This window comes from Prorops nasuta, unplaced genomic scaffold, assembly GCF_024137725.1.
Source record: "Prorops nasuta isolate Cenicafe-Biocafe unplaced genomic scaffold, Cenicafe_Pnas_1.2 PNAS00013, whole genome shotgun sequence".
NCBI lineage: Eukaryota > Metazoa > Arthropoda > Insecta > Hymenoptera > Bethylidae > Prorops > Prorops nasuta.
The window spans coordinates 6,525,275-6,552,856 of NW_027116810.1; the positions used below are offsets into that span (position 1 = coordinate 6,525,275).

Consider the following 27,582-nt stretch of genomic DNA (forward strand, 5'->3'; position numbering starts at 1 on the left):
AAACATTGTTTGCAGTGAATATTGCAGAGGAATAAAGGAGTAACGTACCGTTAAACAATATTAAATCGTCCTTAAGGAACTTGGGCACGTTTACGTCCCTGAGCGCTCGCATGCAAATTTGCTCCTCTTCGAGGTCTTGTTGGCTCCTTTTCAAGTTACCAGCGGCAGCTATAACGCTTTTTACCGCCCTCATACCGAAATCGTAGTGGTCCTACGGGGGTTTAAAAACCTTTTAAGATATTTACAACGTACAGGGAAAAACTTTTGGCTCGATCGTTGCATGGATCATGGAACGTGTCTGACCTGGCTGCTTAGTTGCTCGGAACTCAATTTGAACGTGGTGGTTATTTTTCCAGCGAGCTTTCTAGCCTCGGTGAAGCCATAGGAAAACAGAGAGATCTCTGCAATAAGTGCGTAGTCAGGTACCATCATGGCTACGGGCCGAAACAGAGCTTTGAGATTGTCCGGCAGCTCGGTTCTTCCGGCGTATCCAGGATTCATCGTAATGAATACTGCGCAGGAAGCCTTCAAGGACAATTCGGTGCCTTCGAAGAGAAGCCTGAAAGTATCAAGGTCCTAGCAAATCTTCTTTTCTATTTTAATGATTATACTGCAGGAACTCTTACACAGTGGCTCTCATTTGTTGGGCCCTCTGGATCACCATGATCTGTTGTGCCACCACCGACAAGACTTCAATGTCGATTCGGTTAAACTCGTCGAAACAGGCCCAGGCACCTGCGCTGTAAAATCTCTCATTCGTTATTTCTCTACACGTGTGCATGCTTTTCCTCCTTATAGAGTTCTCTCTTTGGAAAGACTAACGTTATATATATATATATATATATATACGTGTATATGGATACCTGGCCAATCCTTTGAAAAACTTCCCCATGGAGAGGTAATCCAGTTGATCCGAGCAATTAAACACAACGCACTGAATGGCGAAGGCCTTGGCCAGATCTTTGGTGGTCTCGGTTTTTCCTGTACCAGCCGGGCCCGATGGTGCTCCGCCAAACTTGAGATGTAGAGCACCCGTCAGCGTGAGGTAACATCGATCCGTCAGGGGAGTAATGACCAGCCTCCCGTTGTTGCCAAGATACTCGTATCTGATATTAAATCAACGATACTCCAATTACCAATTATATTTAGGAATAGTGCACGGATAATATATATTTAATATTATTGTCAGAGTGAAATTAATTCCTGTCGAAATTGCACATGATTGGAAAATACGAGGGAACGTTTGCAATTGTAACGAGACCCACCCATAGGGAAACTCGGCGTTAACCGCGCGAATCTTGAGATCCTGATCGGGGGTGGAGATCCAGTAATAACGCAACTGAGAGATCCAGTCAAAGTCCTTGACACTTCGGACCTTCTCGTCGATCAATTTCTGAAGAACGTCCCTCGCGTGCACCTCTATCGTGATCACGGCCTCCAGCATCAACCTTTGAACCTCGGTTTGGCGGCCTCGCATCAGTTCTCTCAGGGTGTCCATCTACGGACGTGTAAAGAAATTGATGGTAGGGAAGAGATTGCCTTATCGCGACACACTCGATTGGAAAATCTGGTTGTTTTTCTATCTGAAGAAGTTGGCAAAGGTTGGATATACATGAGGCGATATTGCTAATTGAAAGATATATATTTGCGGTTTTTCGAAGACTGGGATTAATTGGCAGCGTGTTATCGGAGAATAATCGTGGTGTAGTTGCGAGATAAGACGAGGTACGCACGTGGGAGAGCATGAGACGATGGTATTTGTGGAGTGTATCGTTGGCGATAGCATCTTCCACGTGAGCAGTCCAGTAGGTTTGACCCGCGGCCAGAACCACCTGGCCAGGCCACATGTACACCCAATCCTTTCTCGGCGTAGTCTCGACCACTCGCAGAGACTTGGCCAAATGTTCCCTGAGAGTGGTGCGCATGGCACTCTCGACCAGCAATAGCCAATTCTCGACGTTCCCCTCGGGATAGACCGAGGGCTCCAACACCACCTCCTCGTATTCCGCGGAATACATCTTTGTGATTCGCAGATCCTCCTCGAATTTCAGCTCCTTCATGTTCTCGAAACATTTCTTCAAGTACGGCTGCACGGCTTGAACCTTCTTGGACTGTGCGATGATCTCCAGCAACTCGTCGTCGCTGAGGAAGAAGAATCGTGGGAATATCAGTCGCTTTGTCTCCAAAAAGTCACTCAACCCCTTTTGAACAACGGCGAGGAGGTTGAGGCACTCCCTCAGTGAATCCAGCAGTGTTCTATCGGAGCATGTAGTTATCACCTATACACATATATAAAAGGGAACAATGGCTTGATTGATAGTTCAAGTTTCGGTGGCACGTGTCCCCCGTACCACCACCCAGCATTATATTTAGGGTCTGCGAAATAAATTGCCATTTCCTTGGCGACTCTCGCTCCTGGGAGAGAGCTACGTTTCGACCGTGGAATGAAATATTGCATACTTTCGGATTCTCCACCGCATCTTTCATTATTCGCCTCCAATTCCTCTCCATTGTACCGAACTTTCGCGTCTCCACGGGCAATTGTCGACTCACGTCCTCGGCGCTAAATATCGGCTCCAAGTACATCCACTGTCTGAATAGACGAGTTTCAAGCGGATTATCCAGCATGCAAGGAGAGCTCCTCGTTCGAGCGTCGTTGGTCTTACTTTTGTGCCTCCACCCAAAGCGAGATAACTTCCTGCGTTAGATTCAATTTTCTCTCCCAATCCGTGATTCTGTCCTCGAAGACGGCCTTGAATGGACTGAGATTAATCTGCTGCGTGTGCAGAACGTGATCATCCAGCATGATCATGATCTCATCGGAAATCTTCATTATGTACGTTCCTGCGCAAACAGGAGGGCGTAAAGACAATTTCAAATTGAGAAATGCTCGCGTTCCTCGACCATTCGTCGCTCAGAGTTAGCGTTGAACGAGGTATAACGTACCGGTCTCCTTGTACGAGTGAACCTCCATGTTGACAGAGTCCCATTCCGACATCATCTTATCCAGAGTTTCCTCGATCGAATATTCCTTGGCAGCACCGTCGGCAGTTCTGTTCACGACTTCGTCAAAGTCCATGATACCCAGTAGGATAAGGTTCTTGAAGGTCAGGGAAGGGGTGAGCGCCATTTGTATTCCAGTGATTGCACTGAGTTCCTCAAAGTGTCGAGGCTTTATTCCAGGATTTCGAAGAGCTTGTATTATTGCCGCGTACGGCTTAAAGGCTTCGATTTGATCCCTCGTGGCAATGGCTATGGAAGCCACCTCTTCGATAGGAGCCATGCGAAAGGAACTCATCTGGTTGCTTGCTTCAACACTGTGACGTACGCCTTTTATACTTACTTCGGAAACCCTTACGTACCTGGGGCTTCCTCGAAAATCCTCGCGCAACGAGACATCGTCTTGTGCATCTCGGTAATCATCTCGTCGATTTGACGAGCATCTATGCTCACCAGTGGATTCTCCGTCCAAATCTCGTACCACTTGAGCCAATCTAATAAAGCCAGAGAGACGATTCTACACTCTACGGTTCTACATCGTGCTTCGTCGAATTTGCAATTTGCCCCTCCCTACCAGCAGCGGTTATCCACAAGTTTTTGTACGGTTCCAGCTCCTTCTTCAGCTTGGTCAAATTCTCGAACGGAACCACCGGCATACCAAATAGTTTCTGCCTCTCGTTCAGGAGCAAACCCTGCTCCTGACATTCCAACATTGTCTTCCATATTCTCCTCGCATCGATCGCTATCTCGTGAACTTTCGACATATCCCTTTGCAGTGCCATACTCGACGTATTACCGATCAAAGTTTCAATCTTTTCCAGCAAGGCCACTTCGTCTTGCAGCTGGAACTTGTGAAACTTTTCCTGGTACTCCTCCATATTCTCGTTGGTCTCTGTAATCTGACATACGATATCCATTAGACACCTTAAATATTTCAGCTTAGTGAGGATAAATATGGTGCAATTAATAGAAATTGGCTTGCTAGTAATTGTATTTGACGGGGATGTCCAATGGCCGTCCATTTGTCTTTAAAATCCTCATCCGACAAGTTCCACCAAAAGTGGTCGAGGATCTCGTACTCGATCTTCAGTTTCTGCATTCGAGAATCCGTTTGCTTGACGGTCAGTGGTATAGTCTCCATCCATTCGCGTTGCTCGAACAGATGCTCTATACTCCGGGGCTCCTCCTTCAAACGTCCAATTATTCCCCCGTACTCGGCCATGATCTCGTCCAAAGTGGCGCGACACCTCTCAGTGAAAATTATCAGCAATTTCTTCGCACAATCGTCCCGTTTCTTCACTAGGAACTCCTTCAACGGCTGAACATTTACGCAAAATGCACCGATGCAGATACTCTCGGGCAGCGTCACCTCGAGACTCGCTTTCATTCGCAGCTGGAACGATATTTCCTTCTTAATGTCCGCAGCAGAATATTCTTCCTCGTCTTGAAATTGGCTGAAATCGAACAATAAGCGGGTTGCAGGTAATTCGTCAGAATTGAATCGTGACGATGGTGAGTGGTAGATCGAGCAACATGGATCGATTGGTCAGTGTCTCTGCTGCTGATAGCGCTAAGAGCTCGCCAATGATAAAATAGAAGCATACTTGACGTGTCCATCGATATCGAGTGTGAAAAGGTTCAAGTGTCTCATGTATTCGAACGCGTAAGCTTTCAATGGAATAATGGCTTTCTCGTATGCATTTCTCAGGCGATCCCTCGCCCTGCAAACGTGTTCCTCCATCAGACCCACCGAACTCAGGCACAGGTCCGCTGGAAATTTCAAGTGGGTCAGTAGAGATGGGTGGACCTGCTTGATCTGATGGCACATGGTCAACGCGTTGTCGTACAGGAATATTATTGAGTCCTACGGAAAAAGAGAGGGAGAGAGAGAGAGAGGGGGGGGGAGGGGTTTAAAAAGCATATATTAAAATTAACGAAGATTTTTAATTATTGCAATAATATTTCTACCAAGAAAGCCTCCAGGTCGGTGGCATAATAGGCTCCCTGATCGGTCATTGCAAGGTCTATATTGAATACTGGACCTGTTGCTGCGAGAAACTGCGAATCGACCAGATTCTCACCCCACATAAATTCCTTGGCAACGTTCATCGTGCACAGCGATGGCTCCTCCAGCATACTGGTGTATAGAGCAATGGAATTTTCAACGAGACATCGAAGCGCGTGCTAAATCGAATTGTACCTTCAAATATTTATCCATACGCAGCTATAGAACATTATTATCAATTTGGGAATGCGAGAGAACCTGCATTCGAAAGAGGACGAGATTCATGAAACGTTTCAGCTTCATCACGTCGTAAATTTCAGAATTCTTCTGTTCGAGATCGAACCAGCCTTTTCCCAAGTCCCTCAAGTGCAGTCTGGTCGATTGAGCGATTTTGTCCAACCAACTTTGCTTCAGGTACTTCACCGTCGACATCGTAGATTGATTTTGCAGAGAGTCAAATTCTTTGAGCGTAGAAGATTTTCCGTAATTCGTCGTGAACAAATTCAATCCCGACACTTTGATGCACTCGTCGACAATTTTCATCATCGCTTCGTGCACCTCTGGCAGAACGTACAGAGTCAGCCAATGCAGATGAGTTTTGATATCCTGAAAAGTTCATTTGTATATACAGTGAGAACAAAATTCTTTGATTCGAGTAAGCTTTATTTGATGAGTGGCGCAAATTAAATGCGTTACTATATAGGTTTTCATAAATAACTGGTCCAATTAAATACTAATTTCTTCGATTAAACCGTGACAGACCTTATCCTTTCGATCAATTTGCAAGGAAATTGTCAAAGTAAGCGTTTAGTCAACTGTGACACTATAATCAAAGAAAGATGTATTTTAAAAATTAAAGGATTTTTGTTTCGCGGTGTAAGCAACTCGTTGGAAATTTTCGTTATAATTTCGTCGTTCGTTTTATCAGATTGAATCGTTGAGTTAAAGTTTAATCCATCGCTGGTGGAGCTTTCGCGCAACAAAGTCTCGATCCCCTTACCGATCAAATTATCGCTCACGTGAATCGACTGTGGCCCATCGTAGATCGATCGTAATATATATGCTAAATGTCCAGATTTTTCAAACAATCGAATATAATTGAGAATTACTTGGAAATCGGGCATACGAGGGATAACTTTTTCCATCCGTGTTTCGAGCGTGGAAACCTCCTGGGGTGTCGGTTCAACGAAATGAAATATACCCGGTCGTTGTTTGATCAGTTTTCGCCACATGAGGTCACACATCGTCCTACGATAATCCAAGCTAGCCTCTTCGATCAACTGCAAACATTTCAGCAGTCTCGTTGATCGAACACTCTTCGGCATCTCGACGTAATTTGAGAAAATATTCGCTTACCTCTCTCACGTGACTCGGATTCAATTTGGAGGAGCCTCGACCACAGCACAAAGCTTCGATCGCATCCTCAACCTCGATCGTATAGGAAGGTACATCGTCCAGCTTTGCGCAGTCCAAGTAAAAATGGTACCTATATATATATATATATATATATATATATATATATATATTAGGGTGCCCGTTAAAAAAGCATTATTTTTGTTTGTTTGTTAACTATATCTAACTTGGTGTAGAATCAGATAAAAATGAGGTTTGCAAGAGTCTAGCCGATTTAGGTACTAACAACTCGTGCCACCGTAGGATTGAAGTTAAAAACGGAATTTCGCAAAGAAAAATGATATTTTGTGACTATTTTGCATTTCATTTTTTCATTCTTCAAACATTGCAAATGAAGATGTAGCTTTAGTTAGTTTAAGGGTCTCTGAATATGGATCCATAGTGAAATTTATATTTTGACTTGTTAAAACCTTTATTTTTCGTATTAATATTTCTTAAAATAACTATTTGCAATAAAAATTCATTATAGCCGTATCTTGAATAATTTCTCTCTCATTGTCTCGGTATCCCCGCCCCTCTTCGTTCTGTAACATTTCTGAATATGATAAGATTATGTAAACATTTGTTTGAATTTCTAGTAACACGCGTTTCATGGGTTAATGCTGTTAAAAAACATTGATTTATCATGACAAATCCTTTTATTCCTGTATCTTCTAGAATCCCTATCTGTTTCTCTCTTTCTCTTTCCATTACTTCGAAATGATTAGTTTTTAAGTTAAAAGTAGAGGTTTTAACCTCTACCTTAAGAATATATTGAATGAATGTTTAATTTCTCAAAATTTAAATATTTTTGCTAATGAACTCTTATGTATATCTAGATAGAAGCTTTGGTAATATTAATATATCTTCTTATATAACATATTAATATTACCAAAACTTCTATCTAGATATACATAAGAGTTCATTAGCAAAAATATTTAAATTTTGAGAAATTAAACATTCATTCAATATATTCTTAAGGTAGAGGTTAAAACCTCTACTTTTAACTTAAAAACTAATCATTTCGAAGTAATGGAAAGAGAAAGAGAGAAACAGATAGGGATTCTAGAAGATACAGGAATAAAAGGATTTGTCATGATAAATCAATGTTTTTTAACAGCATTAACCCATGAAACGCGTGTTACTAGAAATTCAAACAAATGTTTACATAATCTTATCATATTCAGAAATGTTACAGAACGAAGAGGAGCGGGGATACTGAGACAATGAGAGAGAAATTATTCAAGATACGGTTATAATGAATTTTTATTGCAAATCGTTATTTTAAGAAATATTAATACGAAAAATAAAGGTTTTAACAAGTCAAAATATAAATTTCACTATGGATCCATATTCAGAGACCCTTAAACTAACTAAAGCTACATCTTCATTTGCAATGTTTGAAGAATGAAAAAATGAAATGCAAAATAGTCACAAAATATCATTTTTCTTTGCGAAATTCCGTTTTTAACTTCAATCCTACGGTGGCACGAGTTGTTAGTACCTAAATCGGCTAGACTCTTGCAAACCTCATTTTTATCTGATTCTACACCAAGTTAGATATGGTTAACAAACAAACAAAAATAATGCCTTTTTAACGGACACCCTAATATATATATATATATATATATATATAGGATAAACGTGAGGGATGTGCGAGCTTGTTAATGAAATTATTTTTCTTCCCTTCTTCTTCACGCAACTTAACGAAATTTGATATAGATTATTATTGTTGCGATAACCTGAGATTCGCCTCGGTGGCTCTTCGTTTCTCGATCGCAGCGGCCAATCTCTTGGCAAAAATTCTCGGATCCTCCTCTAAAAAGCGAATATATATTCGTGGTAGGAAATAGGTTTTTTTGCTCTTGTCCAGGGTAAAAACAGTCCAGAGATTTTGATGTTTATCATAAGCCGTTACATCGGCCGAACACCAGTAATATAAGTGATCCAGTTTATCAAGGTTGCTTTCCAATTTCTGCCTCGCTTCGGGACTCTTCTCGACAAAAACCGAAGCTGGCAGAGGGTGCCTCGCGCCGCCGTCTATCTCGGCTAAGTTCAGCCAATCATTCTCCGTTCTGCGCAAATAAAAACCACATTAAGCAAATTTCATATCGCCCATTTGCACCCGCACCCCCAACACCCTAGTAATCCCTATTAAATCTTAAGCTTGTAATAATAATGATAAATCTCGTCGTGTTAGACTCGCATAGATTATTGCATATAAAATAATTATCACGTTTAATTCCAATTTTTTCTCTCTCAATTGCTTAATAATAACTTTGGTTAGATATAGATTTTTCCTTTGCGGAAAATAACATTAATAAAGTTTGCGAGATAAATTATTGATACGTTTTTGCACAGTAAATGTCCGAATAATAAAAGAGATGCGAATTTTGATCAGCGAGATTTTAGCGTTACAAGAAACTGCAGCTATTATGGTACCTGCAATCGAACTCTTCGTCATCGAATAGCTCCAGAGGTAGGAAATGAGCTTTACTCTTAAGGCCGTATTTTTCTTCTTGAGAGCAAAACGATAATAAAACATCAGGGGGTAATAAATCTTGCGTGGATATTCCTTCCTTTGCTAAAACGTCCTCGATCCTTAAATTTTTGTAAATCCATTTTAGCCTCTCCATTACTACGTCTACGCTTCGCTGATGAGGCTGAAGGTAGCTGCCAGTTCCCACAACACGTAATAATGCAAATGTAACATGGATTTAGCAGGCTGCTCGATACTCGGCAAACTTCTCACTGGAATAAGAAAAATATGCATTATCCGATGCTTATTATTATTACGAAAATCCTATTTCAAGCAGATATGAAAATATAATAAAACTAAAAGCTGCAATTAAATGTAATTGAAACGTATGGGATTAAATTAATATGTGTCGACATTCCATGTTTCAAAGCGTGTTTCAATCATTTTCAAATTTTTAACGCATACATACAGGATGTTACGATAAATGTGTCAACTTGTAACATGCCTGCTGTTATTATTAATAATTGCATAAAAGAATATGGGTGAGACCGGAATCAATTGTAACAAAATGAAAGTTTCATTTTTTTCGAGCTCCTATTGATGCTAAAAATTTATAAAAAAAATCGTCATACCGACTGTATACGTCTAGAATACAAATTTATTTTTATTCACGCGCGAGTGATATTTTAATTACTCGGATGGCAAGCGACCAATATTGCACCATGTGCAATTTGTTAAATTTGACACCACGTAGGTTTCAATTGTAACACACCGATTTGCAATTGTAACATATGTTACCCGTCATTTCTGCAGTGCATGGATATAAAAGTAATTTAACATACTTCGGTAAATCGAGTATATTATCTAATGATTAATATGCATTAAGAGACGTGAAATTTACTCGTAAATTTACAAAATAACAACGATATAATAATGGTGCTTTAACGCCGGTTTTCCATCTATTGGTAAATTCATCTACTTGATAAAATTTTTTGTTCGATAAAGCTTTAAATTCAATAGAGTAATTTAGAACGCTATTCAAAACTTATCACAATTGTAAATTTTAACAACTGGTGAAGAAGAAAACTTGACCTTAGGGCTTCTTATAGGTCCAATTTTTTCTTGTTCTGAAGGTATATTACGAGAATTCAAATTATTATTCCATCTATAATCTTCAATACCGACTTTTGACAAGTGTGAAGTTAGCTTCGACTTTAACTTTTGGTAATTTTGCTATCATTTTTTTAATAAATCTTTCAATAAGCTTATTGGAAGTTCTTTTTTGCGAGAAAATCTGATTATAAATACGAAAGAATCTGAGTAATTATAATCAAGAAGGATTGATGATTAGCGGTGGTAGGTAAACATTCGAGGTTGGAAATGCAGGAATATGCGTTACCAACGGGTAAAAGTGGATAGAAAATGGCAGCTGACGCGTGCGTCGCGTACTACCCTCTACAGGTGAGTAGCGAAACGGAATCGCGGAACGGCAAAACGGTCAAACGGGGATGCGCGAGCAAGCGAGCGACGAAATGATGTTAGATGATCAGCTGTGCGTCGTGCGGACACTTTCCTCGACCGGAGAGTAGAGTGTAGAGTGGGTGAAAAGCAGTGAAAAAACATTGTTGGATCTGGAAACTGACTAGGGATTCGTGGGAGAGTGCCTCGCCCATTGATTATCGTCGCCACTGATATCGAGCAAAGTGGAAAAGCAAAAGCGCTCGGGTTTATCGGTCGAATTTCGACGGCAAGCGAGGCATGTCGGGAACAGGTGACAATAGAACCTCGCCATGTTAGATTTCACGAAATCGGGGAACGTGCGCCACTATTGCTGCTGGTGCCAGTGAAGAGCGAGGGAACGAGAAAGTCGGAAAGAAAGATAGAGCGAGAGAGAGTGTGAGAGAGAGAGAGAGAGAGAGAGAGAGAGAGAGAGTGTGTATGTGCGTGTGAGCGAGTGAGACAGAGGGGGGAAAGAGAAAGAGAAAGAGACAGAGAGAGAGAGAGAGAGAGAGAGAGAGAGAGAGAAAGAGAGAATTTATTTTGTTTTCTCGGCTCACGCTACTTTCCTCGACGGTGATCCATCCAAAAATCATCCAAGCTGGATAGGTTACCCGAGTATCTCCGCGATACCGTGGATTGGTTTATGGGGTAAGTCTTGTACGCGCACCTTGACCGGCAAATTAAATATTTTCGAAAGTATAATTCATGCCGTGCCAGAGAGGTTAGCCTTCTTCCTACAATGCCAACTAACCTCACCGTCAAGCTTGACACAATAATTTCCACATGCCTCCTCTCTAGACCCTCAATCTCCTTCGCAAACCACAATATTTTCCCCTCTGTCCAACCTTCCTTTGTTCCTAGAAAACGTTGTTAGCTATATTCTCTTACCGGCCTAAAAAAAAAAACCAACTCTCCATCACTGCAGTGTGCACTCCTTAGGATTCCTGGTCTAACGTTTTATGGTTTAGACACTTTAGCTTCTCTTCTCGTTATCGATTTAGGGATCATCTTTCGCTGCTTTTCTTTGTTGCTTGCACTCTTCTACCACTGTACAAAAACAATAGTCTTACTATAACTTTAGAAAATTGTCGAATAATCCTTGCGATTTCGTAAGATGGTGCAGTATCGTGAGTCATACGGTCTACGTCAGTGAACGTCTTACAATAATTCGATTATTGCCCGTGGGTGTGTGCAATTGTTTATCTGGAAAACTTACATAAACGTCGATTATACGATAAGCAGTGGATTAGGGGCATTTTCGCTCATATCCGATTTTATCGCGAATCTAGCTTAGTGCAGGATTAACGACGTTACGTCATGCAAATTTTAGCTTAATAAACGTGCATATTCGTTTGCATCAGTAGCCGCAGCAAAAGCTTATGTACTCAAAGAGTATCCAAAATATTCGTCCAAAATCAACTTTTTATTTCTCTATTAAAGCCTTTGGCAGCTCACCAAAATTTCTCGCCGAATAACTTCCTATTACTGCACTGCTACAGTCATTCGCTCTTCTCAATATATAGCTATACACACACACACACACACATATATATATATACATATATTAAATTCAGAATACCATCGAGCTATACGCAGTATCGCATAATTTCACGCAAGTTTAATTGAAATTTTCTGACGAAAAAGCGTTAAAGGCGATGCTTGGAAAGCACTAGTCATTGTATTTATACCGCTTCTTTATCTGTACGATACACGACTACGCAAAGACACGAGGTAAGAAATAAGAGTGGAGGAAATATAGCATTGGATGAATGAGAGAAGGAAGGAAGGAAGGAAAAGGAAATAATAATATACATGGTGGAAAATGTGGAAATAATCATAGCCACGCAGGTACGTGCTCCTCTCTAGTTACCTCGGCAAAAGTCACACAGCATTTCGTCTTATCATCCTACTGATCAATGTAAACAGCAATGCGTGAGAGAGAGAGAGAGAGAGAGAGAGAGAGAGAGAGAGAGATGCTTTGATACTTTTAATCATCGTTGATAATGATAGAATTCTAACTATGGTGTGTACTAGTTTCAGGAATTGAGTGACAAAAGTTCTGGTGATTCCTCGTGAAAGACAGAGGCAAAGGAATAAAGATAACAGAGCGTAAGATTGTTGGGAGAGGAAAAAGTCATTTCCAAGGTTTCCTGAGATTTCTGGTTGGATTATAAAGCGAAAGACAAGTAAGACAATGGTACGGTGACTGGCCAGTGGGCATAATGCGCTCTCGGGCCACTTACAGAGAGAGAGAGAGAGACTCCCCACCCCGCTTCCCTAACTGTGCCCGTGCCCGTACAACACGCCGAGGTATACACGTAAAGTGAGCAACCGGTGTGGTCGTCGTCCGTTGGCTCGAAACCGCGTAGCGCGCGCGCGATGACTCACGCGACTCTTTCGCGATGTGATTGGTTTCCTCTGTGAATCATGCTCTCTCGTATTCTGCGCCTTTGCTAAAATCATAGCTCAAGCCTAAATTCTACTTGGACGAGTTTAAACGAAACTCGACATTAGTTCTCTCTTATCTCTCCACCAAAATAAAAAAAAAGCGATTCTCCCGTGTACGCAAATAAACACTGGCTACGTTATTCCAATAAAAATTTCAGCCTTTTTTCTACTGTCTGGAAAAGTTGCCGTGTGTGTGCTCGACCAAAAATTCCCACTTGGGAAAATCATCCCTATAACCGTGTTTTCTCAAACAGCACGTAAAAATGCTGGTCCTCTCGCACACATATACTTATTTATCTCATGAATTTGAAATAATAAGTTTAGCATATTTTGCTCGGTAAAGCCCTTGCTTATGCGTTATAAAAGTTATTTTTGAAAGCCAGTGTTAAACCGGCTTGCTCCATAGTTAATAATTTAATATGTAAAATGGATAAAAAGTAAATTTTCGTCGAAGCTTGTATATCTTTATTCCTTTGAGGCGATAAGCCTACGCTATCTTCTTGATAACCAGACAATGAATTTTAAGTGCATTTCGTACGCTTTCTGAATAAATATGCTTATCGTTTGTTATCATGATATATACATATCCCGACAACATTGCAGACTCGTACAGTTTCTTTTGCTCCTCGCCAGCTTTTCTAACTTATTATTATATTCTCTTTAGAAACGTCCGTCCGACGTATCAACTGGAAAATAACAAACGTGTATTCCAAGATTTACTTTTTGTCCCTTCGTCAAGCTTTGGTTTCATAAGAAAAATCAATTGTAAACTTTTTCAACGGACTCTTTTTTTTTTTTTTTTTTTTTTTCCTAAAACCTTTCTTCTTCACATTCCAGGCTAGATATTTCCCCATGTAAAATACGACTGATCTACCGTATAGTAAATATACAATAAAACATTCTTTCCTTGTAAATACGCAAAGGGAAAAAAATGAAAGAAAAAAAAAACAGAAACGTCGCATTTACTTGACATTCACCGCGTCCTCGTTATTCTTCAGCCATTTTTCACGGTAATATCGTTCGGCTTTTTCGCAGAAATGCTTCGCGAAGAAATAAATATAAATGTCACAGGATTTTTCTGCGATATACGTCCATGCGAAAATAATCGATTTCTGCGATAAGCCAAATCTTGGATGTTGCTGAGATGACGCAAGAGCGTAACGCGCCTACGCCATCTCGTCGTTGTTACGCTGTTGTTGTTGTTTCTCAACTCGGAATAAAGGCATTCTCGAAGAAAGTAGAGCTGCTGCACGAGAATAGATATGGCTTTCGCGTGGCTTTAATGATTATTCCTTTGGGCTCGACGAGAGTATTTCGTGTTTGGAAACGGACGAAATTCGCTGTCACTCGCGTAGCCACGATTCGCTCGCAAAACTTGCAATGGCCAGATATCCAAGCGTGACAGCTGCCAATAATGTTCCGCGGCGGTATTAGCCGCTTTAATCCGGCCTCTAATCGCGGATAATTCGGTGCGCGAGTCGAGCTCCCGCAAATTTCCCTCCCGATGCTCACTCGCCAATGACGTAATTGATGGTTCCGTTGGTCGTTCGAGTACCCCCTCCCCTCCTTTCCCAACGCTCGTCGTCCACCTGGGATTCGCGTCCCTAAAACACTTGCAATTTTTTTATACATAATATTCATCGACTCCGAGTGGTTTCGATCGCCCGATAGATTCTATCCAAGCGTTACAAATAATCCCATTTTATTGATAAATCTTATCACACAGCCGCAGTTACTCGATCGCTGCTTTCGTTTCATCCACTCATTTTTTCGACCATTGATAACATATACGAGATGGGAAAAAATGTTCGTCCGTTCATTGATTATCTCCGTCTCTTTTGCACTGGCAACTTTTTTCCTCGCTAATATTGATCGACTATGGTGGTTTGGATAGCCTGATAGATCGTACAAAGGATATAAAAAATTTGCTATTCTATCAATCTTATCACACAGCAGTACTTACTCGATCACTTGTTCAATTTTTTTCTTCATTGATAATACTTGAGACGACGAAGAAGCGTCATACTTGGATTATCTTCGTTCCTTTTACACTTGGATTTTTTGTTCTCATAATATTGATCAAGTGCGGAGGTTCCGATAACTGGATAAATTTTGTCCAAGTTGTGACAAATTTGGTTTTGTTGATAAATCTTATAACGATCGTCACAGTTACTCGATCACTACTCTCATTGTTTGAACTAACTTTCTGGAATGTTGGTACAGCTAGAGATGAAAAAAATGTTTCGTCCCTTGTGTGATCGGTTGTCTTGGTCTCATTTCTTGTTAAATGTTTTTCTTCATAATATTGATAACTGGTTACGATTAGGATAAGCTTGTTTCAAAACAAATTGTGTCGAGACGACAAAAGTCCATTTCATTGATAAATCTTATCACAGCTGCACTTATTCGATCACCACTTTAATTTTATGGACCAATTTTTTGGACGATTGGCATTATTCGATAGCACGCGATCCGAAAAAGAAACGAGTTTCGTCCCTTACGCTTGCAAAATGTCTCCTTCGTAATAATGATAACTGATTACGATTAGAATAAATTTGCTTCATAATAAATAACGTCGAGACGAAAAGAAGTCCGTTTCATTGATAAATCTTATCGCAGCTGCGATTACCGCTTTATTTTTACCAACTAATTTTTCGGATCGAGTGGTACCACTCGATCCGAAAAAGTTTCGTCCATCGATTCGTCATCTTCGTTTCTTATACACTTGGGATATTTTCTAACATAATATTGATCAACAGCTGATGTACATAGTCGCAGGATAATTTTAATTAAAAAAAAATATATATATATATATCTCGACAATAAAAAATCCATTTGGTCGATAAATCGTATCGCAACAACAGTTGGCAGATGAAGAGGAGCAGCCAATTTAGACTCTAAAGCGGATTTTTTTGGAGTCTCTGTACCACGTGATCCGCAAGGGGAAGTTTCATCCCTCCAGACAACTTGTGATTCATCCAGTTTATTTTCTCAGATTCGCTCGATATAATTGTGTAATAGGCATCGAAGAGCCTGGAGAACCTTGACACGTGAATTGCGAAGCCCGTCTCTCTCGGTTTACGTAAATTTCTAACTGCACGAGTCCATATAGAAGCGCGCGTTTTACAGCTCGGATGCACTTGCGTCACTTTGTTCATTTATCGGACCTCGCACATCTGGTCGAAAAACAAGCGCGGAAAAGCTTGCGACTCTAAGTAACTTTTGATCTTCTTGTGGGAGATTCGCGCCGACCAATGAGGTTTTGGTGCACAGTCCATTAGCGCCGGCCGGGCCAAAGGGGGTAGCAAGTTTTCTAACGAGACGTTTCGCGCGATAAAAACGCCAAACTCTTCTGGAACGGACAAATTGCGCGTGCGAGCAAGGCCGTTGCATCGCGCGGTGTATTCGTAAAGAGTCAGCTTGTTGGGTTTCGTCGACGGCTTCTGCACCCCCTCTCACTACCCCTCCTCTCTATAACTTAATTCTGTTGGACTGAAAAACGAAGATTTTTTAGCAACAAAGCGATTTTGCATAAAAGAAGAGATGGACATGATAAAGGAATGCTCGTTTTTAAACCATAAAGCTCCCTTACTGCTGCGTGCGCGTCTTTCGGTTTCACTTTTACCCTGATGCTCGGTAAAGGTCCGTTCACACTATACTTAACGTCAATGTGTCGCGCTGCGTTTCATCAGTTCCGTCAAACCTACTTTAAATTCTACAAATAAAACCGGTTATTCTACTCTTTCCAGTTTTTTATCGCGCTTGTGTTTAATCCTCAATTTTATTCGTATTTTCGACCACGTCGGGAAAGTTACTCGATACTAATATCAAATTGTATTATTAATTTTCATATTCGGTGTATTTTAAATAGACACACGTGGTTCGAGCGAAATTTAATATTTGGAAAATATTATTTCATATTTTTAAATAACGTTGACGTTCGGTAATAGAGTTATAAAGTTTTTTCGTACATTGTGAATCGCCCTTAAATATATTCCAAGCTTAAAGTTTCACTGCTAAAACTATCAGATTATAAAACGAGTACAATGTGTAACGCGACTTTGCCGGCCAATGGCGATCGCGCACGTGTTTGAATAGACCTTAAACAAACCTAGCCTCTGCGTCCTCCCGTGAAACAGCATATTAAAACGACAGCATCATTAAAAAAAAGCACGCATCAAGCTTTCAAGCGTGACATTGGTACATTGCGAAGGAAACTTGAAGCATCGAACAAATTCTTATCGACCTGTTTACACTCGCGCGCGACTTCTTATTCTTTACATTGTAAACACCTTTTATGTTTCCTCGAATATTTCGAAGCTTGGCGATTTCGCAGACGCGCACACGCACACACATACACACACACCTTGGAGAGCTCGGGGCATAAATCAACGCGCACAGTCAGCGTTGGAATTTTGGGCGTTACGTTATGGCGCATGGATATTTTTCAGCGCGCGTCCTCCGTCTCGGGCAATTTTATTTTTCGTGGATCTGCGCTCTGGGTTTCTGCGTTTTAGGGGGGAGGGGGGGGGGGTCGGAGGACTTGTTGCGTGCGTGCACTTACACGGAGGAGTTTCTCTCGTCGGTAGGAAAGGAAGGAGGAGAGTGTGTAACGCCGAGCGCGTTCTCGACGCTGCGTTTCTGCTTGTTCCGCTTGTTTGTCTCTGTCGGACCGAAGCCACGCCGTTCCTCCCTCCTTCTCTTTCTTCCGTGGTGGTGGCCGCCGATAAGGCTGGTAGTGGTGGTACCTGGCGAATGCTCGGGGAACGAGAATGTCAGTCTCCGTTCCGTTGCTGCCTCGTGGAGAGTCCGATTCATCGGAATCAAATCGTTCCTCGCCTCCACCACCAGAGGCACCCTTTTTCTTCTCTCTAAACTAGTCTACCCCCTCCCTCCCCCCCCCCCCCAACTCTCACCACTCCCGCCTGCTCTCGCGTCTCTGCCTGTGCCTGCCTGCCTGCCTGCCCGCTTTATCCACGTCGCGTCGGTCCATCCGACCGACGACCATCTCCAGCCGATGTTTGGCCTGGGAAATAGGAAGGTACTCAAGTACTCCAGCATCGATACGTCCATCTCCATCGATGTCGAGGAGACCGTCACGTGTTTTTGCAGGTCAGTCTCTCTTCGCCTTGCTTCCCATATTCCTATCGCGTGGCGCCGAGCGCGTGTTCTCTCTCCCAGCTCGGGGCCACCACGCGTATCCCCACCCCTCTTCTATATCTCTCCACAACGTAAACCTGCGCGCGCGGCCAATTCGAAAGTTTCCATTTTTCGCCCACTTACTCAAAACCTTGCAAAAAATGCTCCAGACACTCTGAATATTTTTATTTGCGCTATATATATACGTATACTTGACACTAGAGTTATCATTCGCCGGTCGAATGACTCTTTTCAAATGCAAGCACACACGTGTAGAAAAAATTCCTTAATACTCTTATAGCATTGACGACTATTTATAAAAGATTGTACTTTCTTACATTTTAACCGGACAATTTCTGCAATTGATTCTATATTTTCAAGTGTATATATATACACACTGTCGAGAGAGGAGTATGAGTTTAGCTAAAGTTCGTCAAGCTGTAACAACACTTGATTGCTTTTAATAATGCAAGAGATAAATTAGTTGGTGTGTTATGGTAAGTTCCGTCAAACTTTTCACCAATAACGTAACTCGAGTGGGCATTTGGAAGCGTGTAGAAAATTTATCGCTGATCCAGTAAAGCGTATAATTAAGCAACGCGTACAAGTGTTACCGATTTTCGATCGGATATAAATAGTTGCCAGGTATCACACATAAATACTGGACGAAAATTGCTATACACTCGCAACATGGTTTTAACGGCTCGTGTAACTCTCGAATTTCACGAATATAACGAGACCTTACCGCCACGATCCACTTTTGTAATCTGATAAACATTCTGCGTATCTTTTGACCGTTTGCACTTTTTTTTTTTCTATATAATTCAGGAAGGATAAGCGCGTGTATGGTTTTAACGAGTTCAGGCGATTAGTAGTATTACCTTTTATGCGCTTAGGCTCACATTTCTTATGTAATCAGCCCCCCAGTAAGCCCTATCCCCCCTCCCCTCTCCAACGCAGCAGAAGCACGTGTCATAAATTAAGAGTTAGCTCAACACACATATACCACGTATGCCAGCTTATTATCGTGTGATTTTCGAGTTAAACTTGTGCATTATTGAATACGGTATCGCGACGAAAATATACTCAGGCTCGTCTGCTCGTATCTATATTTTCTACTGTAAAACTTTAGCTTTTACTGTATAGTCGTACCCCAGTTATATATATATATAGTTTAGAAATAATCTTTTTTTCCACTTTAATGGATACTTTTCATCCAACTTCAATATTAGTGACGTAACTTTTATGGAATACTTGATTACGTAGTACTCTTTTGTTTTAATTGTTATTAAAGTCGTAATTGATGAGAGTATTTTTAATGGAATTTCACGAGCAAGGATCATACGAGCGAGATGCAGCGACTTGATAGGGTGGAATTCATAAGAATAAATGCAGGACCAATATTGGCGAGCGAGCTCTGTTGGGGAGTCGCAGCTTTTTCAAACTTTTCATGGCATAGTCCACGATTAAGGTTAAGTCAATATTTGCCTTTCGCGGACACTATTGGTCGCGCAAAGTTGATGCCACTCTCAACCTATATATGTGTATATAGAGTGTATACTGTGTCGCGCATGTATTTATATAGACCGACGCGTCGAAAGGAGACAAAATTAAATTGCAGCACAATTATAGGGCTCGTTTTCCTCGATATAACGTTTCACCGATCTTTGCCAGAGATTTGCCATTTCTTACAAAATCCTGAATGACAAAAATTCGCGGTATGTAGTCCTTTCAGCCTGGCGAGCTGCGAAAAAAATTATAATTATCAAACTTTGACGAGTTGTAATTGTTTTCATTACGATAACTCATTATCGTCATCGCGTCGAGCGATAAAATATCTTAATAGGAATTTTCAGGGAACGCTTATCGGTTGTCAACGATACGAGCAATCAGCTTTAATAATAGCTATTTAATTTCATTTTTCGAAGGATCGAGAGCTCCCGATTAAACGTCGAGGCACTCGTGTAAAATTGCATGTGAGAAATTTTCAATAATCTCGTTATCCGATATTTTTCTTTTTTATGCAAAAAAGAGGTGAATTATTTTCAAAATACAAACCAACTAACAGAGTTGTTCGCGCGAGTAGCTGTTTGGTGCATTGTAAATTGCGAGGAGAAAACGCTAGCTGTATAATGGAGAAGCAGCGCGGAATGCTTTGGTGCGCGACGAGCAACGACTTCCGGTAAACGGGGCGGCCCTACTTTTCACGGAAAAGATTTTCCTTTTCTGATCAGAAAGCGTCAGCAGCTCCGGCTATGAGATAACAACGAACAAGCTGCCATGCGCAGTTTATATAGTTGAGGGAGAACCAACCAGCAGCACACAGGACGCCTTTATAATTTATCGTTATCGTGCGCGCGCGCGCGCGCGGTGACAGCAAAGTGACGAGCGAGCGACCTGCTTCGATGCACCGACGACCTTGCTGGACCCCCTGACCTCAAGGTCATTTCCGTAACGTCGCATGGTCCCTCTCATCCGGCTCGCCCCCCGCTTCAACTCGATCGGTCCTTCACTCTTATTTCGCGCAATCTCTCCCATTTTCATCGAGTTCTCTCTCCTCTTCTTTCCTATAGCTTCTCCCCAACGACCTCTCAAACCAGCTACTTCCTTAGCGTTTGATAATGGTACGATCATAGCTATATGTATATAAATAGTTGATATGCACGCAATTGAACTTTTTTTTATATAAATTCAAAAACAAATGGAAGCAAATTTATCAGTTTGATCAAGAGAGGATGTGATTTTGTATCAAGGGAAATATTTGAGTTGTGAATTAGTTTATTAAAATTAATTGTATATGCATTTATTTTTATATAAATGATATGATCATATAGGTAATGCGATACAAGCTGTAGATGAAGGTCTCGTTCAAGGATTCGCAAAGGCCTGTATATATATATATATATATATAAGCTGAAACGACTCGCGTCGTCGTATTTGCAATAAACTCAATCAGCACGACCGGACTTCTTTACAATGAAACGTAATGAAAGTTCGATGTATTCCTAAAGTTTCGTTCCAATAAAATGACTGCTTAGGCGAAACCTTCTTCGTTATTTATCAATTAAGGTAATAAATTTTGGGTGAATTAATTTTTAACGTACTCGTCGAAGAGAGACGTTTAATTTTCTCTCCATTTTCTTTCTTCTCCTCTTTATATATACCAGAAATACTCGAGTTTTCTCCGATCCGCTTTCTGGTCGAGTCGTCGCGCAATTTCTAGCTGACTTTTCGCGTGTTTGCGCGATAACTCGAGGTCGATTAAGAAAACAGGCAAAGCAGCTCGTGACTCGGCTCGTATTCTCCTCGAGGACCAGATATTTTCTCAGATTTTACATTAAAGAATTTCGTCCTCCCCCCCCCCCCTCCTCCTATCCCTGCGTCAACGTCTCTTTGCGAAGTCGAGGCGAGTTTTTCCACGGAACGAAGCATGCTTTTTCTTCCATTCGAGTTCCAGTCGAAAGTTTGGCTCTGCTGTGTGAGAGGAGTTTCGTGGTAGAAGGATCGTGAAATACAAGTAGATTAATGAAGCTGCGAGCAAATCGGACAAGAAAAGTAAGTTCTGGAAGGATAGAGTGAAGGGTGGGGGTAAATATAAACGAAGCAGTCGAAGGAAGATCGTCCTTGAACATGTTTGAATCGGTCGAGAAGAAACCAGTATAAATCCCTGAAACTTGGTTAATTCGATGGTTAAAGCAAAAAGAGAGGCAGGAAATGAGAAAAAAATGGTTGAAGAACGCGCGATGGAGGGTGAACGATTTGTCGTGGTTGATTAATGGACCTTTCGATCTCGAGAGAGAAAGAAAGGAATAAGTTGGAGTGTGTCGGTGGCATAAATGGAAGAAGGAATGGGTGCTAAGGGTGGATCTATAGTTGCTGAGAAAAACAATTAGTTTTATCAGGACGCGCGCGAGCACAGATTCGGCTCCATTCGGGAGAGAACGAAGAGATATCGTGCGATGCGTCGTCGAACCTCGCTTATTCTTTTGAGGGGTTGGGGAGGGGAGAGGGTGCAATTTGGCGTGGAGGATCAGCGGTGGGGGGGGGGGGGGGGAGAGTTGGCTCTCCGTGGGTGATTCCGTAGAATAGGGGAGTAGGCTTGGCGTGTTTAATGGGGAGATGCTATAGGAGGAGAGCTGGTGGATAAACAAACTGAGAGAAAAGGTGGTGGTGGTGGTGGAACGTCGTCGTCGTCGGCAAGGAGACGACGTGACCGAAGCTTTGGCCGCCTCCAAGGCGCCATCAGCCATCGATCCAAACTTCCGCGTAATCCTGCAACGAGATGCTGCTGTTATGTACAGCATGGAAAGGACTACCCCCACACCACCACTTAGCCCCATACACCCCCTATGAACCATAACATCCTGGCGCCAAACTCTCGACCTCCCAATCCTTCCTTGTTCCCCCTTCATTCAACAATCCCTCAACCCCTCGCTCTGCTTGCTTCTTTCAACATCCAAACTCGACCCTCTACACCCTCCAACGAACAACCACCCTCTCTCAATTATCCAAAAATAATGCTGCGCTGACGAACGAAACGCTTGATTTTAATCAATATAATTTATTTCTACAGGAACATGAAATTTTAATTTTTGATTCATATTCTTTGAATTTAATTAAGCGGATTAAATATGAATTGATTATACTTCCTATAATTCGCTTATTAGTTATATTTGGTAAAAGCAGATTCTTGTGCATTAGGCGATTATTCGGATAAACGTTTTTTCGACAACTAAATAAATGTTATTTTTCAGTCCGAGAATTGAAATTATCTGGTGAAAATAATTTTTATCGCGAGATGTTCATCCTGTACCATGTACAGCAGTATATGGAATGGACTATATATATATATATATATATATACTACCCCTATCTATATATAGGGCAAACCCGGATAAAACAGGGTACCGGGGTAAAACAAGGACCCATTAATATAACATAAACTACATTTCTGATTCAGTCATTAATGAAGGTATGTAATGGTGCTACTTAAAGATATTTGTGAGCAAAAATTTGTAAACATTGGCGCTTGATTACTTTCAAAACGCTTTATTTTTCATTTCTGCACATAATTCTTAAAAGTTTCCGATAATTTCCAAGTGTTCAGTACAAAATCTGGACTAATAGAGTAAATATATATTTTCACTTAAGTCACTTAATTTTGTAATATTTTTAACTATAATTTCGTTAGTCGTATTTTTAATTTACATACGATATATATGTGTGTATATAATATTTAAATACACTTTGTATGGTTAAGGGGCAAAACCGTACGAGGTAAAATCGGACCTCATACCTTCATTAATTACTGAATCAGGAATATAATTTTTGTTATATTAATGAATTCTTGTTTTACCCTGGTACCCTATTTTACCTGGGTTTCCCCTAATAAATGTATTTATTGTAAAGAAATATGCGCATTAACAAAATTACCAGAAGGATGGGTACAGTGCACAAAAAATGTAAAATGGGCTCATGAAGGATGAACTGACTAGAAAATTGAAGATTTACGTAATTTCTCATGTAATACATGCTAAGTCTGTATCAATTTTTTTTATCCAATTTGAATCCGTGGAGTACCCTATTTTACCCATGGGTCGGGGTAAAACCGTAAATTGTTATGTTTTTTTCAAATTAAGATTTGATTGATCAAAAATAAAAATAATTATTTAATTTTGTGTCACCACTTTAAATAAGGTTTATATTAAATCAAAGTCGTTTTATTTTCAATTTTTTTTAATAATAACCTAAATATAAGCCTTTATCCTTAAGGGTACCGTTTTACCCCCGTCTCCCCTATATATATATATATCACTCCCTATGAAGCGTAATATCCTGGCGCCAAATCCTTCAGCTCCCAATCGCTCTGCTCCCTTCATTCAGCAATCCCTAAACCCCGCTGCTGCTTCTTTTAATAACCAAGTTCGACCCCGTAAGAACCCATATGCTCGATTAGCCAAAAATAATAACGCTGAGAATAAAAAAATTATCTGACAGAAATAGATTTAATGGGGAAACTGCAATTGTGCTATGTAAAGCAGCATGAATAGGACCATATTACCCCCACCCTTAAACTATTACTCTCTGTGAACCATAGTCCCGACAATAGCACGAACATTCTAAGAACGTTCTACCGATGTACTTGGGATATCCTTTGGATGTTTCGTGTTATTAAAGATCCAAGCGCCAAATCCTCGACCAGCCAACCACTGTTCCCTTCATTCGACGATCCATAAAAGCTTTTCCTAACACTTTTGACAACAAAACTCAACTCCGTCTTCGAATAAACCTTCCCCATTCTCCCTGGATGATCCAAAAGTGATCCTGAGAATAGAAGTAGTCTAAAAGAAACACCAAAACTTTTTATCGAGTTTTTACGATCTCTAGTGTAAACTGGATCTTCTTAATTAAACCATTTGAACGGATGTATCAAGGCTGTATATATAGTACATATGATCGAAAGCGTGGTACAGCGTTAGTTTTATAGGGTTTGGCGGCGCCAGCCTCATCCATTCGCTCGATTATCTGGATAATAGTTTTTAGACGCGTTCCCTCTCGACAAGTAGCATTGGTTATTATCAGCTAGATAAGGTTCCTTCCTATAAACGCGATCCCTCTATTAGTTGGTCCCTCAGTGATTCTCTTGCAATTTAGCTTTGTTGCTCCGACAAGGCTGCTGTGGTCTGCAGTGTGGTGATTCGTGGCAATCTATGCAGGATGGTTCATTAAAAAAACACCTCTGGTTGGTCCTCGTGGTAGAACGCACAAGTCTGAACTCTCAACGCGTTTCGTTTATATATATATATATTTATACAGAACCAGTAAAACTGGTAGTATTTTTGCTTGCTTCTCGCTTAGGAGGGATGCTCGATCAAGTTGAACGAGACGCGAACCAACAACCCCAATGGTCCAAGTGTCTCCGACAACAACGAATCGATCGTGGCTCGCGCGGAAGGAATAAAGCGAAAAGTATAATCGATACTTGCCCTCTAAACAACAAATTAAATTTTATTGGCTGATTTGCACTAATTTTTACATTAGTATGAGTGAGATTTTTCAAGAGCTCGTGGCGGAGGGTTTAGGTATAATCGTGAAAAATTGTCGAGCGTGTGGAGGGGGGGGGGGGGGATTTGCATGAATAAATTTTCTCGAAATCTTGTTGTTTTTCTTTTGTAAATAATTGGCTGGGGCGACCTCGATTCAGACTCCGAGCTGCGGTAGATTGGATGCAAGGTCAGCCTGCTCAAGGTCGGCGTATTTCGATGGCACACTTTTAAAGGCTCGCATGAGCCGAACTCTTAATAAGCCAGAGGCGCCAACGAGGAGCACCGTCATCCTCCTCCTCCTCCTCCTCCTCCTTCAAAGAAGACTGCCTCTCTATACCTGCTATATGCATAGGAGACGACGCGGCTTCGCCAAATATTCTCGAATAGATATTGAAAAATTCTCCTTTGCATCTATATATATATATATATATATATGTATATACTCTCTCGATGCGCGCATTATTAGAATAATCCTATCGAGATAACGATAGGGCTTTAGGATAATCGTCTCTTTAAATTTTTATTTATATTCGCTAGGCTAGCAGCAGCGAGGCTCGGCGTACAACTAAATAGAAAATGGGATATCGACAAGTTTATCGTTCGCGTATAAAAAGCCTCGTGGCGAGCAAGGCCGATCAGCTCAGCGAAAGGAACGAAGGAAGAATTTTTGATTCGCCTCTTTGGCATTAATGAAATCGCCGAATAATTAATGTAGAGAAAATTACCAATCGAAGTAATTTATAGCAGTCCCTTGCAATTATCGATTAAAAATCAATAGTTACGTAAGTTTGTCAGGGGTAGAAGCGGCGAAACAAAGGCTCTTTATAGTTTTATGAGCTAGCTCCAGGTTCTCCAGCTTGATCAGTGACTTTAGCACGATGGAATAACGTAAAAAAATCTCAGAGACAATCTCGGCTGTCTGGCGTGTACATAATTGCGTCTGAACAAGAATAGAACACACATACACACACACAGAGCTAAGATCCGTATCGTTAATAACACATTTTATTCTTCAGCCGCGCGAACATTCGGAGAATAGAACTGTTAAGGGGGAAAAAATAGTAAAAAAAAAATAAAAGGAGAGCGAGAAAGCCCTTAGAAATTTAGAAGAAAAATAACGAGAAAACTTATCGCTGCAATTACGTAATACTCTGATAAAATGCAAGGGATTATAACGAAATCTGCGACTAATTGGAGTTAAAGGTGTCTCTGGGTGATTGCGCGAATGAATTTGAATGAGGGGAAAATATAATTGTGATCGAGGAGAGTTTTAAGAGCTGGATATGAGAGACGATTGGAGGGACGAGGGAATTTTTCAAGGAGTCTTTTTCGAGAGGATCGGGTGATGATGCGAGATGTTAGTTCGCATGCGTGTAGAATGGGTAGAAGTATGGATGGTTGTTCGGGGGTGGGGTAAAGGGAGAAGAAGGTAGAAGGGTGCGCGACGGGCGTTCCAGGCTGAGAAGGAGAAAGAAGCGGGGGAAAAGCGGAAAATATTGATTGTCGCAGAGTTGGAAAGCCAGCCATGAGCCAGCCGAGAGGCAGCAGGCAGAGGGGTCGAGCAGAGTCAGCTGACTCGAGTCGCCGACTCACAGCTGATTCGCACACGTCGCCGCACTCGCCGAGTCGAGAGAGCCGCAACCACCGTCGCATTGCTGCCCTACCTTCCATCCCCCCCCCCTTCCCCCTAAAACTCCCTCAGCCCTTGGAATACCAACGTCAGCCAGCGAATCCACCGCGTCCCTTTCACCGGCAATCTTCTCATTCCCCTCCACCTAATTCTCCCATACACACCCTTTTACTCACCAACAAACTCCAACCTCTGTTACTCAAACTTACTTTCCCTTCGTTATCCTCTCATTCCTCCTCCAATCGATTTAGAACACCCCTCCCCCTCCAAACTCTTAATTTCACAGAAATTCAAGCGAAACTTCCATTCCCGCACGGTCGATATTTATTTCCAGCCCTGGCCGACCTTTCATTTTTCACCTTTCACGCGTCTTCGTTACACACCCTTTCTTCCATCCGACGTATAAAAGTAAACTCCTCATCCCTCCTCCTGAGTTTTCAGCCGCTTCGAACACAGTAGGCCAGAGACGCTCGATTTTATTTCGCCACTCGAGCAACGGGAAACGATATTTTTGGACGTGAATCCTGCAACTCCATCGGCTATAAACATTTTAATGTGTATTTGTTCTCGTAAATTTTCCATTAAACCTCCCCCCCCCCCTTTGCTCTCTCCCCCGCACGAACGAACGCTGCACCAATCGTGCCGAAGAAGCGGCATTCGAAAGGATGTTTAGCAGGAGCAAATTGTAAAAGAGTGTCGTGGTGCATAATTGAGAATTTACGCGTGGGCTCGATGGCGCGAGAAGAGTGTAATTTAAATGGTGGAGAATTGGCGATTGGCCAGAGAATTTACAGTCGCAACTCGCACGCGGCCCAGCTGCGTCCGTGTGGCTCTGGGATATCGCTGCTTGGCGGATTTTAGCGCGCAGAGGTCCTTTCTCGAAGAGGATTACCGACCGCGTGCGGAGGAGGGATGGAAGGGCAGGCAGGATAAAAGCGCGAGT

At 41.5% G+C, this 27,582-nt stretch overlaps 1 protein-coding gene across 1 annotated transcript in view; it reads right to left on the reverse strand.

Moving 5' to 3' along the window:
- The window catches only part of LOC136778166 (dynein axonemal heavy chain 1-like), a 69,703-nt gene extending 57,487 nt beyond the window's left edge, over positions 1-12,216 (reverse strand). Inside the window, exons 1-21 of the mRNA XM_066734776.1 lie at positions 11,593-12,216; positions 11,128-11,423; positions 8,840-11,043; positions 8,140-8,472; positions 6,362-6,491; positions 6,115-6,285; positions 5,264-5,611; positions 4,969-5,184; positions 4,605-4,864; positions 3,983-4,454; positions 3,575-3,899; positions 3,363-3,494; positions 2,947-3,267; positions 2,667-2,844; positions 2,461-2,593; positions 1,734-2,279; positions 1,266-1,498; positions 864-1,106; positions 627-740; positions 304-559; positions 49-211 (exon numbers count right to left, since the gene is read on the reverse strand). Of these exons, the coding sequence (XP_066590873.1) occupies positions 49-211; positions 304-559; positions 627-740; positions 864-1,106; positions 1,266-1,498; positions 1,734-2,279; positions 2,461-2,593; positions 2,667-2,844; positions 2,947-3,267; positions 3,363-3,494; positions 3,575-3,899; positions 3,983-4,454; positions 4,605-4,864; positions 4,969-5,184; positions 5,264-5,611; positions 6,115-6,285; positions 6,362-6,491; positions 8,140-8,472; positions 8,840-9,033 (4,768 nt within the window). The 5' untranslated portion in view covers positions 9,034-11,043; positions 11,128-11,423; positions 11,593-12,216. The remainder of the gene's footprint in view (positions 1-48; positions 212-303; positions 560-626; positions 741-863; positions 1,107-1,265; positions 1,499-1,733; positions 2,280-2,460; positions 2,594-2,666; positions 2,845-2,946; positions 3,268-3,362; positions 3,495-3,574; positions 3,900-3,982; positions 4,455-4,604; positions 4,865-4,968; positions 5,185-5,263; positions 5,612-6,114; positions 6,286-6,361; positions 6,492-8,139; positions 8,473-8,839; positions 11,044-11,127; positions 11,424-11,592) is intronic.
- Positions 12,217-27,582: the final 15,366 nt, after the last annotated feature.